Below are 15842 nucleotides of genomic sequence, written 5' to 3'. Positions count from 1 at the left end.
ACTTGCATGTTGCCATTAACTACTGGTATATACAACTTTCAATAAGACATTCTAAAACTACTCTTTTTACCTTTTTGGAATACAAAAACACATTGTATTGGAAAAGGAAAATGGAATTGCCATTAATTTTAGTAATTTACATATGAAATGTACAAATACATCACTTACAAAGCTTAACACAAATCTGTGTGATAATTTATATGGTGTGACAAAAGTTCTTAAAGATTAAATTTTTTTCATGCAGTAGTTTCTGTTTTGCACATCAGTTATATCAGATTTCATAGAAATTCTAGTTAATGGAGCAGAGGAGGTTTAGATTAAACTGGCGATTGGACTGACTGATAGAATATGATGCAGGCTTATAAAGCTGAAAGCTTTTAATTTAGTTAGAACCTCTTATGACAAATGTTTTCAAAGCCAGCTGGTTATTTTAGACTGTAGAGTCATTAAGAAATAAAGTATTACCATAATGAGGTATCACCTCACTCCAGTTAGAATGGCCACTATCCAAAGGACAAGAAATAACGTGTTGGTGAGGATGTGGAGAAGTGGGAAACCTCCTACACTGTTGATGGGAATGTCAGTTGGTACAGCCACTATTTAAAGCAGTATGGAGGTTCCTCAAAAAACTAAAAATAGACATACCATTTGACCCAGTAACTCCACTTCTAGGAATTTACCTGAAGAAAACAAAATCCCTGATTCAAAAAGTTATATGCACTCCTGTGTTTATCGCCACATTATTTACAATAGCCAATATAGAAGCAAAGTGCCCATCAGTAGATGACTGGATAAAGAAGACGTTGTACATAATGCACAATGGAATATTATTCAGCCATGAAATAGAAAGAAATCCTGCCATTTGTGGCAACTTGGATGGACCTAGAGGGTATTATGTTAAGTGAAATAAGCCAGAAGGAGAAAGACAAATACCATATGACTTCATGTGGAATCTAAAAACAAAACAAAATAAAATGAACAAATGGCAGTAGACTCATAGACATTTAGAAGTGACTGGTGGTTACCATTGGGGAGGGGTTGGGGTGGGTGGGTATAGAGAGTGAAAGAGATAAAAGGTATCATTCTCAATCATAAGTTGGTCATGGGGATGGTAGTACAGCATGGAGAATACAGTGAATGATTTTGTAACATCTTCCTATGTTGACAGATAGTAAGTGTACTAGTGTGGGTGAGGAATTAATGTGGGTAACTGTTGAACCACTGTGTTGTATACTTGAAACTAATATAAGATTGTATATCAACTATATTTCAATTAAAAAAATGAGTAAATATTTTTAATTGTTTTAAATTATATACTTCCTCTTTTAAAAAAGTATTAAGCAACAAAGAAATCTGTTCAGTCATTTGACCAGCTTTAACCTATTTAAATAGTGTTCCTAAGACAGCATCCCCATATTATATTAATATAATCATCTATTTAAATGTTAATATCTTAAGTTTCAATATTAAAGTTTTTGACCTTAGCCACTGAGGGACTCTGTAATTATCAGGTGATTTTACATATATGAACTAGGGTATGCATACAGTTTTAATTTAAAAGTTTGCACTCATTGTGTGAAATAATTTATTAATCATAACTGCTATACACAGATATAATACTCATTTTTCCAAAGTCAGAATTCTTGATTTCCTCTCTAGTGCTCATTTTATGTCTCTGCATCATACCTATTTATTATGCATTTTGATCTCCCTTAAAAAAACTGTAGCTCATTGATTAACCTTCTGGTTCTCAATTTCTTTATCTGTAAAGGAAGGTAATGTGATTCCTACCTTTTGGAAACTGGTGTGAGGATTAGGACATGGTCGAAGCTTAACAAATGATGGCCAATTATATCTTTGGGTAGAGAAGTTAATTTAGTTGTTATCTTATTATCCTCCATCATCTAACAGTGCTATGATAACAGACTTTCTTATTTAGTAGTTAGATTAGATCCCTGCTGCTTTTGTTTCTTTGAATTCTAACAGGTTAGTGTTAGGCTTTGTATGTTTGTTTGCATTAACATTATTTTATCTTGTATGATTAATGTCAGTGAGAGAGTCTCAGCTTTGTCATATTCCTCAAATTAGGTTTTGGTATTGATATGTAATAACAGAAATACTACTGTTGTAGTGTCTCTTCTGTTGTACTCAGTGAATAATCTATTCAAATGCCATTTTTGTCAAGTAGAAGACTTGTCATAGAATTACTAAATCCTTATAGTCTGACTTTTTATTCTCTTGGCATGCCGTAGTATATACATCCTGAACTAAAAAGAAGCTAAATTTACTTTATACACCAGTTAATTATTTCACTCTTATCAAAATGCCAGTTATTCTTCTGTGTCTACAAATTTGTGTTCTTGTACATGATACATTTAACATGGAGGTTATAGAGTAAACTTCTTCTAGGTTGAACTTCTTCATGGTTTTGATAAACAGATGTTATGTAAATAAGTCCACTATGTTCTTGGTTGGGGTTTTTTTCTTTTCTTTTTTTTAAAATATGGAATGCTTCACAAATTTGCGTGTCATCCTTGCGCAGGGGCCATGCTAATCTTCTCCATATCGTTCCAATTTTAGTTTATGTGCTGCTGAAGCGAGCACTGTTCTTGGGTTTTTCATTTGTCTTTCAGAAGATCTGGAAAGTTTCATGGCTTATTTAAAGTACTCCTATAGGTTTAGGAATTAAAAAAAACTTAAGCTGTTTCTCTTTGTTCACTTGAAGTTGGAAGGATTCCCATATAAAACTGTAAAATTATTGTTTGTACCACAACCCCCGTTTGAGAATTTCGTTTGTTCTTACATTGTTTCTACCCGTGATAAAGTATATTGAAGTGAAATGGAATATTTTCCTTGAAAAATCTGGTTAATTTTAAAGAAATTATTTAAAAAAAACAACAATTAAGGATATTGTTGAAATTTCTCATCAGATCATTTTGATTTGGGCTGCAATTAATGATGAAACACTGTGGTAAAGACTTTGTTGAATAAATTTGATATTACTGTCTGGTCTTACATTCTCATTTCCTTTCCTCACACCTCCACTTAAATGTGTGTGTGTGTGTGTATAACGTGTGTATGTATGTGTCCAGTGTAGCCATCTTTGGTATTGTAGGCAGTAAGGAAAATTGGAATTCTTAGGGTTGTATTTTTTAGTATATTTATGGACATTTAATATTAACATCAAGAATTAAGTTTGATATGATAATTTCATGAATTTAAATCTTTAAAAGAACAGTGGTTTATTAGAGTTGATGACACCATATGAATCATAATTTTGATACCAGTGTTCAAAGCACTGTTATTCAAGTGTAGATTAGTGGTGTAATTTTTGGAGGCTGTTGTGTTTTATCTGGACATTGTATCTGCAAGTGATCATTAGTTTCTGCATCATTGATAGTACAAAACAGCTGCTTTTGGGGAATCATGGTTCTTTGAATATGTGCTTCAGGAGCCTCTAATTTTCTCTACATTGTTTCCTGCATGTAAGAGAATCTAGATGTCTTTAGACTAAGAGAAAGAACTAAGATACATATTGAAGAAGTCGAGTGCTTTGACATAATTAAGTTTCTAGCATAAAATGTATGGTTTGAAAGGAAAGTGTTTGCTAATAAAACCCATTTTTTGAAAAATAGAATTGTAATTATATAGATTACAAGGCAAAAGATTCTAAGATATTATTAAATCTAGGTAATACAGAACTGTCCTTTATTAGCATTACCTATTCTGTTAGAATGGAAAAACATGTAGAATATGAAGATTAGGATTAAATCTTGAAATAATCATTTTATATATATATTTATGCCTTCCTATCCTAGTATATGTTGTTTTCATAAGATGCACTAGCATTTGTTGATGTGTATGTGCATTTTAAATACCTGAGGTAAGGAATACTTCTTATATTTTATTTCTTCATAGTGCTGGGCAATCAGATATCTTCTGAGAACATTTTCTTTCTAATAAACTTTGTAAATGTTAGATGTTAAAATCAGTACATTTCTGAAAAATTAAAACTATCAAAATAATATAGCTCATTATATGGAGAACATTAGTGGTAAATTGTTAAATTCCTTACTTTCATTTCCTTGAGATACTTAACCATGGTTTCCAAGTAGTATGATTTTTTAAAAATGTAGTAGAAGCAAAAACTTTTGAGAATGCTTCTATTCAATTATGACTTATTTTTAAGAATTTTTAAAAAAGATTTCATCTTTTTGATGTTCCTGTGTTTCAGCCTTTATTTCTAAACTTCTTCCATCCTCTTCTAGCAAAAGAAAAAAGTTGAATCTTAGGACTTTAGAATTTGGCAGTCAGTACTTACTGTTATAGGTTATCATGCAAAGAAGTAGAAGCAATAGCTAAACAGCATTACCAGAGTCAGACAGCTTCAGAGATACTCCATTGGTAACTATTGTGAGTAAAACCATAATACTTTTTTTTAAAAAACAGCTCTTTGCTCATTCTTCTAGAATTAAGGCAAGCTAATATCTGTGTTTTGACTGTGTTGCTAACGGTTAAAGAAAGTGGTGTTGTAGTGATAGAAATTGAAAAAGTGAATGGAGATACTTAAGTTGGAGGCAGGCTTTAACCTTTTTATTTGGTATCTACAGAGTGAAAAATGTGGTAGTACATTTTAAAAGGTTTTGAAAAATAACTAACAAATGATGGTTCTTACAAATATTAAGCCCTAGATAGAAATATAAGCCAGCAATAATAGCATTCTGTGCAGTCAGATTTTTATCTAGTGTGCATAAATTCTCTGGTATCTCTTGCTTATAGTGTTTGATGATGGTGATGAGAGGACATTGAGACGCACCTCACTTTGCCTAAAAGGAGAGAGACATTTTGCTGAAAGTGAGGTAGGATGACACATATGGACTTTGGGTAGAAAAGCAGCTACTAACATGGAAGCAAAATGTGATTTAATTCATATGCTTCTTATCCAGACTCTTGACCAGCTTCCATTAACAAACCCAGAGCATTTTGGAACTCCAGTAATTGCAAAGAAGGCGAACAGGGGAAGGAGGTCCTCTCTTCCTGTGTGAGTGGTTTCATAAAGAGTCACATTACAGTTATTACAGTTTTAAGCAAATGATTTTTCTAAGGTTTCTATATTTGTCTGGGCTACCTTTCCATAGCACCTTGTATGCTTATGTTACACATTTTATCCTGAGCAGACCTTGTCCTTATTTCCATAACTTTGCACAAGAATTATCACAACTCTTTTTTCAAAAAGGCTTATTTTTGTTGGGTGTTACTTTACCAAATTCCTTAATTGAGATCATGATTTTCCTATTTTTAAGTGAGTATATCTATTTTTTAACCTTTTTATTTCAAAAACATTTCAAACTTAAAAATTGTGAGAAAAATACAGTACATTTTCATATACTCATCATCTAATTCACTAATTGTTAATATTTTATGTTTGGCACATTTGCTTTATCATTTCCTCTCTTTATACATACATGTTATAATTTCTAAAAATTTTATTTCAATTGGCTGGACCATTTAAGAGGAAATTGTGAGCATCATTTTTTACCAATAAATACCAAAGAACAAGGACATTCTTTTATACAGCCAAAGTATGATTGTCAAATTCAGAAAATTACATTGGTAGAATGTTATTATCGAATAACATAGTTCATATTTCTAGTTTTGCTAATTGTTCCAATAATAGCCTTGATAGTATCCCTTGATTCTAGGATCCAATCCAAGATCATGCATTGTTATGTAGTTTTTATGATTCTTAAATCTCCTTTAATCTGGAAAAGTTTTTTTTTTTTGTCTTTTCATGACATTGACATTTTTTAAGAGTATGGGCAAGTTGTTTGTCTGACTGTTTAGTTATTCAGATAGTTTTACCTAAATAAGCCTTCAGGTGCATTTTAATGAAATCTTTTCGTAACCTGTTAGAAAATTAGTTATATCAAATAGCATCTGGCATACATAAAATATAGAAGGGCAGTCTTTGAAGAAAAATATACTTGGCACAGTAAGTACTTCATGGTGATGTAATTAGGCTTTTCTGTCCCAGCCAGTGGTTGGTATGAGAGCCTAGGTCCAAGTCCTTCTCAATTTAGTGAGGTGGAGTCATTTACCGTGAGTCAGAAGCTCATGACCACTTCTGTTGGGCTAGGGAAGCATCCATCTCTTCAATTCCTGTAAGAAAGAAGAGGCTACTACTCTGGGTTAATCCAGACTAGAAGCTGAACTGTATGTGTTAAATTCACACCACTCTGACTATACTGAAAATGGTTTATAATAAGATCGTGATAAAGTTATTCTCACTTTTAGTAATGAAGATGAAAAGGAAGAAGAAAGTAGTGAAGAGGAAGATGAAGATAAGAGACGTCTCAATGATGAATTATTAGGAAAAGTTGTAAGTGTGGTTTCAACATCTGAGAAGACTGAGTGGTATCCTGCTTTGGTAAGTAAAGTTTTTGCAGTTTTTCAACCATTTAAAATATTTATTTAATATGGACTTTTTAAAAGGCATTTAATATATCTTGAAAGTATTGCACAGCTTTAAATTTGGAGTTTAATGCAAAATTGAGCAGTCCTACTCAGGTCCTACAATACTTTGTTGTCTTTTGTTACTTTCTTTAATTCTCTGTAAGTGATCACTTACTAGGCTCTTATAGTTCTTTCTTCCTTCAAAAGAAAGTCTCCAGTGGTCTCTTTTTACTCTATTCCTATTAACAATTTCAACTTGATCTATAGTAACTACTTCCCAAGTTCTCTTGATTCCTGTATTTTTGCTTCACGAAATTCAGACTAATTTTTTAGAAGCAACTTTTATAAAGAAGTCATTGTAAGATATTGACTTAATCATGATAGTCCCATTTTCAAGGGGAAAAAAGCCTTCACTGACTATCTAATGGATCAGTTCTGCATTCCTTAGATAGATATTTGAGGCCATCCCCAGCTCTTAGTGTGTTTTCCATTTCAGCAAAGTGCTCTACTTCACTCAGGTTTATTCTTAACTGCTCCCTACATAAGACATTTCACTCTGCCAAGCCTTGCCCCCTGCCTTCAATCAATTAGTTTTTACTGAGAATGTGCAGTGAGTTCAGCTTTGTTCTAAGTTCCTTATAAGAGAGAGAGGTCAGAGACTAGTAACATGTGGCCCTCCAGAAGCTTACTATGCTATTCTAAAAGATCACATGGTAGCTAAAGATTATATAGTCATTTAAAAACCTTTTGGTGCAAACACTGGAGTAGGACAGGGGAGTATTGGGGAAAGGAAAGGTAAACCTGGCTTTGGAAATGGCAAGTCTTGAATGGGTTTGTAGAGAAAACTGATCTTAGCTTACTTATGGAAGGAATGAGAAGGGATGGGCAAGAGTATTACTTCATGAGAGTAATCAGTAATATTGGTAATAATTTTCTACTTTCTCCTCTTCTTACTCCTCTTAAGTAAGGTTCAGTTCTAGTCTTACCTTTCCTGCAGTTTCCCATAACCACTCTCATAGTATGCCCCTTCTTTTCTGAGTTTTGATTATTACTTATATATTTAATAATAATTTTTCAGTAAAGTACAATAAAAATATATCTCAGAATCCTTTAAAGAATTGAGGACAATTTTTTAGGTTTCTGTGTACATGTAGATACATTACTCAATTCCTGTGTAATGGATTTAATTTACATAGGAAAAGTCTGAAAATCCTTTGAACCTTTCAATTGTACAGGCAGACAGGTCAGTGGGTTTGGCTTCAGAGTATTCAGGTCATAATTTTTTAAGCAATTAAAAAATATTCCTATATTCAACAGATTTATCATTTGCCAGGTGATACAAAGAATAAAAGATGAGTAAGACACTAATCGTAAATTTGATGGTTTTATAGTCTAATGCAGAGAATAATCCAAATAACTACAATATAAAATAGTATGTGTTCAATATTGGGTCTACTTGTCCTAAGAGATTACATTTATTTGAAGGTAATCCAGAAAGTCTTCATGAAGCAGGTGCTTTTGAAAGCCAATCCTTGAAATATTTAGTTAGTAAGCACAGCTTCAACAGAGGACTTGCTTAGAGGAAACAAGCAAAAACAAAAGCAGAGAATTTGTTCGTGGAACTCCTTGCTTCAGGAATCCATTTTGGCTAAATATTAGATGTGAGTAGGGGAAAAATAGGAAGTAAGACTGGGAAGATAATTTAGATCTAGGGAGATGGGGTTTTTAAAGTACATCTAAGGAATCTGGACATTATTCTGCATAGAATTCTGCAGAAGAGTGACATTGTTTGAGGTGTGTGCTTCGGAATGTTAGTGAGGCAGTATATGTTGTATGGGTTGTTACTGGAAACACTGAAGGTGGCCAGAATCAATGTGGAGGCCAGTAAAGTGGCTCCCAGGTGGGATAATTAAGCCTTGGGTGTGCCTACTCACTCTTCAAGACTTACCTTAAGCTTTTGCTGCCACATCTTTTCCTTCCCCAGGATGGGTTAAATGTCCCTCATAGGTGTTTTCATATTACCGTATGCCTAGTGGTATCACTGTACTTATCCTCCATTGTATTTTTTGTGTGTTTACCCTCCATTATCCTTTTAGCTCCTTGAGGGCAGACATAACTATATTATTAATCTAATAATTACCAGCACCTAACAAATAATAAATGTTTACTTCCATCTGACTTAAGACAGCTTATATGACAGCTTATATGACTAAGGAATTTTTAATTATCTAGATATATGCTGTTTAATATGATAGCAGTAAGCTTTATGTTGCTATTAAGTGTAAATAACTTAATTCAAATTAAATAGAATTAAAAGTTCCATCTCCCAGTTGCACTAGCCATATTCAAGTGCTCAGCCCCAAGTAGTTCATTGATGCTCCAATCCGAATTCATTTCAGATATAGAACATTGCCATCATTGCATAAAGTTGTGTGGATGGTGATAGATTGTACAAAGGGTTAGGGGTGGTAATGAGCAGGTACATTTTAGAAATTTATAAGTAGACTTTCATTTTTTAAAATTTTAAGTGCTGTAAAGTATATACAGAGTTAGTTATTTACCAGTGTTGAGACATTTATTACTTTTAAAAGTTAAGAAACTAACAAGTTCTTCACTCAGATTTTCTCTGATTGGCTTTAATTACTAAAAATTGTACATGCCCTGGTATGAAAGGGAACTTAAGTGTTTATTTTAAAAAAATAGCCAGATTTAAAAATAGATCCTGATTCAAGTATTTTTTTAAAAATATGCCAAATTTTTGTCACAGATCATAGGTTTTATTTTTTGGACAATAAATGATTTATTATTTAGCTTAGAATAAATCCTAATATTTTTCAAAGTGGTGACTGCATTAATTATTCACACTGTAATCTAGTTATTGCATAAGTGAAATACCTCGAAAACAAATACGGTAACTATACATAATAAGGTGAACCTTTTTGGTAAATAATTCATTAATAGTGGAACTATTGACCATGAAGTTATTTCTTGTGAAATATAAAAATAATCCATTTGAGAAGATAGGGAATCTGGAATCATTCTTTTAAAAAATATATTCTTCTTTTTGAGCAAGTTAAATAAGAACCAATCTGTTCTTATTTTATATTTCAGGTGATATCTCCCAGCTGTAATGATGACATCACAGTGAAAAAAGACCAGTGTTTAGTTCGATCCTTTATCGATTCTAAATTGTGAGTAATGAATTACTTAAAAGTGTTACATTAGGATAAAAAAAATAAATGGAATCACAATAATAGACTTTTCCCTGCACCAAGACTTTATTTTTAAAAAGTCTGGTCATTTTATGAGCTCGGAAGTTGTCTTGACTTTTTGTGATGTACATTACTTTTTACTGAAAAATTTATGTAAAAACTGAACAATATGTGAGAATAATATTATGCAGTTTTTTTATAAAGCATGGTATAGATTTTCTCCTTAATTGTGAAAATTCTACATTTTCATCATATACTATTTCATATTATGAACTATGAAATTTACTTTAGGATTTATATTACTAGGACAACTACTCTGACTTTTTTCTGATTAAAAGTCAGATATTTAGAAACTTCCCTTAACCTCAACTTTGCTTTGTTTCCAAAAAAAGGTGAAATAAAAAATACATATATATTTTTTGAGTTGTAAATCTCTGTGGAAAATTTAATACTATAATGTATATTACAATGAAAAGTTTTTAATATCCTAAGTTATTGTTATTAAACTGAATAGTAAATTTAAGAAATAGTAAAGATCAAAGTAGACATTGTGTCTTTTATAAGGAAGACATCATGGTGATATAAACCATCCATACTGTGTGTAGGAGGGATGCATAGATTTAAGTATTAGAAATGTGAGGCTCTCAAATTAGAGTACTGTGAGTATGTGGATCTTTAGAATTAAAATACTAGCTTTGTCTGTATTACCTCTTTACCTTTATTAAGGATAGGATATACTTGGTCTTTTTAAAACATTTTATAGGCAAAATAATTTTGATTTGGGGGTTTGTGTTTTATATGTTAATATGGACAATTCAATTCATCATTTTTATTTCATAATGACTTCCCTCCCCTTTATCCTATAATTAGTTATTCTATAGCAAGAAAGGATATCAAGGAAGTAGACATTCTCAATCTACCTGAATCTGACCTCTCTACTAAACCAGGTAAAGTAAGGATGAATCAGTCTATTATTACATGATGTGGCCCTAAATGGCAAGTAGTGACTGAAAGCAAGACTGAATATTCTCTGGTGCCATTTTAACTGTTTGGAGTTGATATCCACGCTTATTTGATGGCTATTTTTTTAATATTTAGATAAAAATGTTTGATATGTAATTTTTAGATAAGTTTTGACTTCTCATGTTTTACCATTAACATTTATGAGTATTCCCTAGAGTAATAATAAACACTAATATAGCATCATAACTTATGAAATATGTTAAAATTTTACTGTATTATTTTGTAAGTAAAAATTGAATTTGAATCCAGATCTTCCAACCCTGAATGTCATGTCTTTCTATTCTGTTCTACTAATTCCATAGCAACTGCTGATGTACATTTTTAATCTTAGGGCTGCAGAAAGCAAGCATCTTCTTAAAAACTAGAATTGTTCCTGATAATTGGAAAATGGATATTAGTGAAATCCTTGAGTCATCCAGTAGTGATGATGAAGAAGGCCCAGGTGAAGAAAATGATGAAGAGAAGGAAAAGGAGGCCAGAAAGGAGGAAGATGATGTGGTAGGTGAAATTTCATGTTTCTAACATCTAAAAACATTTTAATAGTTTAGAGTAAGAATAATACCTTTGTATATCTTCCCACTGTTTAGAGTCTCTGTATTATTTGTTTTGTCTTTTTCTAGCTCATCTTGATTTGGGGGTGGTGGAGTGTTTTGGCTTCTACCTTAGTGGGTTAATCAGAAGTAATATTCAGTGGATAAGAGGTTACAAAGAACTTACCAAGTAAATCAACAAATACAAAGTTTTTTTTTTAAGTATCTTTTTGAAACAACCATAGAGGAAAGAAATGTTACTTTGAGTTTATTACATGTTCTCGCTTTAAAATTATTATGATATGAAGTAACTGGTATTACTCTAAAGGAAGGAAAGTGAAGGTCAGAAAGGTTAAGTAACTTTCTCAAGGTGGCACAACTGAAATGTGAAGAGGGATTTGAGCCGAGGTCTGGTATGGCTTAACTTGGATTTCACCTCTTTCAGACTTTTCATGGTACCTTAAGAGTGACGGGGCTTAAAAAAAAAAAAAGCTATCCACACTGAAGGAATATTTTCATGTGGCAATTGGATAAATTATAGAAATGATTTAGATTGTATTTTACAAGTGCTAGTGGTTTTCTTTGTAATACTACTGTGTCATTTAGGAAATCATTCATGGACTACCACATAATTACTTACATGAATATTGTCTGTTTATCTAGCAATATTTTATCAAATGGGATAAACAGTCCAGTATAATTTGGGTTGTTATGAAGTAAAGGGGTTTAGGGGCAGACAAAGACAATGAGTTGACTGGAAAAGAAGACCTATTTGAGCATGAAAAATAATTACTTGGAAAATGTGGAATGCTTGTTTCTCTTTCACATACACAAGTGTGAATTTATGAAATAAAATGAGTTACTTCTGTGTGATGAAGGGCCCATGATATTTCTTCCTTTTACTTCTGCAGTATTTGGTTTTTTGCACTCTGAAATCAGAATGGCGGTTCATACTTACAGGCTGCCTACAGAGTTGCCATAGTAACGTGCTGTTGGTTTTAAGTGAGCATGCTCGGAAAGACAGGAAGGTTTAGCTGAGGCTTGGCAGGTTGCCAATGGAGGTTTGCCAGATGCTTTGAAATGGGCTGTCTTTCTTTTCCTTTCATGTAATGTCTGATTTTTATGTGGAAGAGAATGTAAGTAGTGCTGTATAACCCTGCGGATGCTATGCCCTAAGAGGGAAAGCAAATATTTGCAAGTCAGACTGAAAATGTTCAGACACTGTACTGACTAAGTAGAAGGGGAATCTAACCATTTTGCATTTGAAAGGAAATGCAGCATATAGGTAAGATTTTTTTTCATATTTAGTTACCATTTTGATTGCCAAAAATGAGGTTAAATAAGAATTTCAGGTATTTTTGATGTGGCTGATACGGGAGGACTCATAACCAAGCGTAATTGTTTCTTGTAAAAGAGACAGTAGGAGTCTATTTTTAGAATATCAGGATGAAAGCTATTTTTCTGAAACATAAGATACATTTTGAAATGAAAATGATAATGAAACAGTTTGGCAAAATTTAAGATTTAAAGTCTAAATAGTAAATGTGATTTTTGTATTTTATCTGTGTTTATTTATAAATTATGTTTTCAGGGTAAATAGGCCACATTTTCAGGGTGTGAACTGTTACAGTCTGGTTTTGCTTTTTTTAAAAAATCAACATTAGTTAGGATTGCCAAATACTGAAAAAAGATTAGTCTCTTTATTTTTGCTAATACTTTTAATTGGTGTCCCTTTCAGAATGCATTTTCTCTACTCCCCACCCCCAAAAAGAACCCTGAAATTTTAAACAAAGAGGGTAAAAAGAGCTTTGTAGTGAGGTTGGAAAGGATAGCTATAAAACAATAAATAGTACATAGTGCTGTTATTACAGCTATTAATTTCATAAAAATCATAATGTTTTATTCAAGCTCTGAGTAAACGTTAGTGAAAAAGAATGAAGAGGCAAGCTCTGTCACCTATTGTTTGCAGGTAATAACTAAAGAAATTTTAAGGTAAGGACTTTTATAAGGGTAGTATCTTAGAAAAATATAACATATTATGAATCTGTTAAAATTAAGTGAAGCAGGATGCTTTTCATCTACTGAAAAATAAAAGCAAAATTATTCAGGCACTGATTTGTATGGTTATTTTAAATTATTTTTAGATGGTCAGTTACATAGCATATACTTTTTTGAATTACTTGATAGAAACTAATTCCTCTTTTTCTCTGGCCATACAAGTAGACATTCTTGAGTGGAATTTTGGTTGCTTTAGAGAAAAAAATCAGCTGCATTTCTTACTCTTGGATTTAGATTTAGTTGCTGAATCATTCTAATTTGTCTTGGACAGTAATTTAAAAAAAATAGTAATATTGATAAACCGAAAAGTAATTTAGTCTATATATAAACAAAGGAAAAAAATAGATATGATATAAAATGAATTAAAATCTGTTAAGCCAGGGCCTACCTGGCTTAGTCATTACAGGCCTTTACTACATAAGTGAGACTAAGCTGTTGTATTACATTACAGATCATTTTCTTCCTGAAATGTAATTATCCTATGGTTTTCATGAAGATTTAATATTGCTTTATAATGATCAAAAAGATCTTTTATAATATTATGTAAACCACTGTAACAGTACGTTAGCCTGTCATTTGGTGTTTGTAAATTTTATGCAGTAGAATCATACAAGTGTTAGATACTTCTGCAGTGTTAATGGGCAGTGGACATTGTTTTTATATTTGATGCTTTGAGTACCCTAACATAGCCTTAATAAGAAAACTTGAGATTTTGTGGTTTTATTTAATATTATTTTGAGTTCCTCAGCGTCGGAAGTTCAGGATTTCGATTATAAGACATATTTTTTGAGTTGTAAGTGGGTGGGAAAAGACCTGAGAGTCTTGACAGGAAGTAGGTCTTACCTATATTGATGACTTGAAATTTTAACTAATCGGTTATTTATATTGAAAAAGAGCCCTGGAGAATATTCTTGTAGGTATTACTTAAATGTCTTTTGTCAAGAAAATCTTATATTAGAAAAGGTATTACTGAATTTCTTTTTGAGCTTTGAAATTGAAAAGTTCATGTAAACATCAGCAGTAATGTCAATTATTCATTTACTCTTGATTTGTATTCACTTTGGATGACTAGGAGAGTTGTCTAAGGATAAAATAAATAGGTGATTATTTAGATGACTGAACTGGGGGGAATTTGACTAAACATAGCTTTTTTTTTTCCTTTTGGTTTGCTATACATACGCTTATATGTTGGGCCCTTTCAAAAATCTCTTCTAATTTCATATTTAGTAATAAAAATTAGAATTTAGTGAATTGTTAGATATTCTTTTTGTCTATACATATTGATACCCATTTCTCTAATCTGAATTTTCTAGGGATCACTACTAATGTTTGATGCCTGGATTATATTCTGCTATTATAAAAGCCATAAGTATTTTTATTCATAGCTGAAATTTTTGTGTGTGTGTTTAAATCAAGTATTATTTTTGTGTATTTATGCCTTTTGGTAGATCACTTATAAAGGTATTTGTTAGTGATATTTCAAGATCATTTTGGGTATAATATAATTGCTTGATAATTTAGGAAAATCAAACTAAGTCAATAAAATTTAATGAAAACTTTGAAGCTAATGCTAGTATGTTAGGTGTATCTAACAACTCCAGTTGCCAAACAGGTACTTCTAAGCAGGCCCTATAATGTCAGCCATCAATGACTTTAGCTTGCATTCAGATATAATAACTAATTTGCAAAAGTCTTAAAGTTTAGCCTATTAAATAAGCAAACAAAAACGTCCTAATGTGTTTAGCAAAACCTTTCTTCACAGTGTTAGTGTAAGACTAACCAAATTAGGTTCACCTAATCAGATTAATGAAGATTATATTTGTATACTCAATTACTGATGTACTTTTATGTGCTTTCAAAAAAACATGTGTTTTATAGTTGTAATATGAGAGGGCTAATTTGAAAGTCTTAGATTTTGTAGCGTCCAAACCACAGAGTGATGATTAAAATTAGGATGTATATCCCTTTTCAAATGGGAGAAAAAATTACTACTCTTAGTTATCTAATGTAATGCAAGAGTCATACATAATTTGTTGTACATTTTTGTCAATGATCTCATTTTTGACATGCCTCCCTTCTTAAATCACCTGACATATATGGCATTACTTTTTTTTCCTGGTTTACTTCCTAACTATATGATGTAATGACTCCATACTTATAATATGAGCATCAAAGATGCTTCTTCTCATCTCCAGATATATATATTAAACTGCCAATGAGGATTCTCATTTCAGTACTACTCAAACTAAGTGCAAGACTGTCCTCATCTTTCTCCCAGAGCCATCCTTTCCCTGGTTGTCCCTAATTCATTTGAAAAGAAGTACCATTCACCCAATTACCCAATCCAGACACATGGTAGGCACTGAATCCTCCCATGCTTGCCCTCCTATCCAATGAAACAGCAAATCCTGCTCTCCTGCCTACTTGTTGGTTCACAAATCTGCCCACTTCCCACATTTTCTACACTCTGCCACCCTAGTCCAAGCCACTATCCTCTTTTACCTATACTAATGCAACAGTAGTACTCTGTTCTTCCCATGTTTGCCCTCCTCCAATGTGTTCTTTG

General features: G+C 32.1%; 1 protein-coding gene and 1 non-coding gene across 9 annotated transcripts in view; one reads left to right on the top strand and one right to left on the bottom strand.

Annotated features, from left to right (window-relative positions):
• The window catches only part of ARID4A (AT-rich interaction domain 4A), a 63126-nt gene that overhangs the window by 8852 nt on the left and 38432 nt on the right, over window positions 1–15842 (top strand). For 7 of the 8 annotated variants that reach the window (XM_073242337.1, XM_017681253.3, XM_073242335.1 and 4 more), the window contains exons 6-11: window positions 4780–4859; window positions 4947–5041; window positions 6295–6427; window positions 9565–9644; window positions 10536–10612; window positions 11020–11186. In XM_073242337.1, the coding sequence (XP_073098438.1) occupies window positions 4780–4859; window positions 4947–5041; window positions 6295–6427; window positions 9565–9644; window positions 10536–10612; window positions 11020–11186 (632 nt within the window). Of the gene's footprint in view, window positions 1–4779; window positions 4860–4946; window positions 5042–6294; window positions 6428–9564; window positions 9645–10535; window positions 10613–11019; window positions 11187–11217; window positions 12504–15842 lie in introns of those variants that run through there. The other variant, XM_073242338.1, reaches the window with a different exon arrangement.
• LOC118970416 (U6 spliceosomal RNA) lies at window positions 2498–2604 on the bottom strand. Its single transcript, XR_005058335.1, has one exon. It is a non-coding gene; the product is annotated as a U6 spliceosomal RNA (small nuclear RNA).

This window comes from Manis javanica, chromosome 8, assembly GCF_040802235.1.
Source record: "Manis javanica isolate MJ-LG chromosome 8, MJ_LKY, whole genome shotgun sequence".
Lineage (NCBI taxonomy): Eukaryota > Metazoa > Chordata > Mammalia > Pholidota > Manidae > Manis > Manis javanica.
Note: the sequence above shows the minus strand (reverse complement) of the source record. Positions and strands in the feature narration are given on the sequence as shown.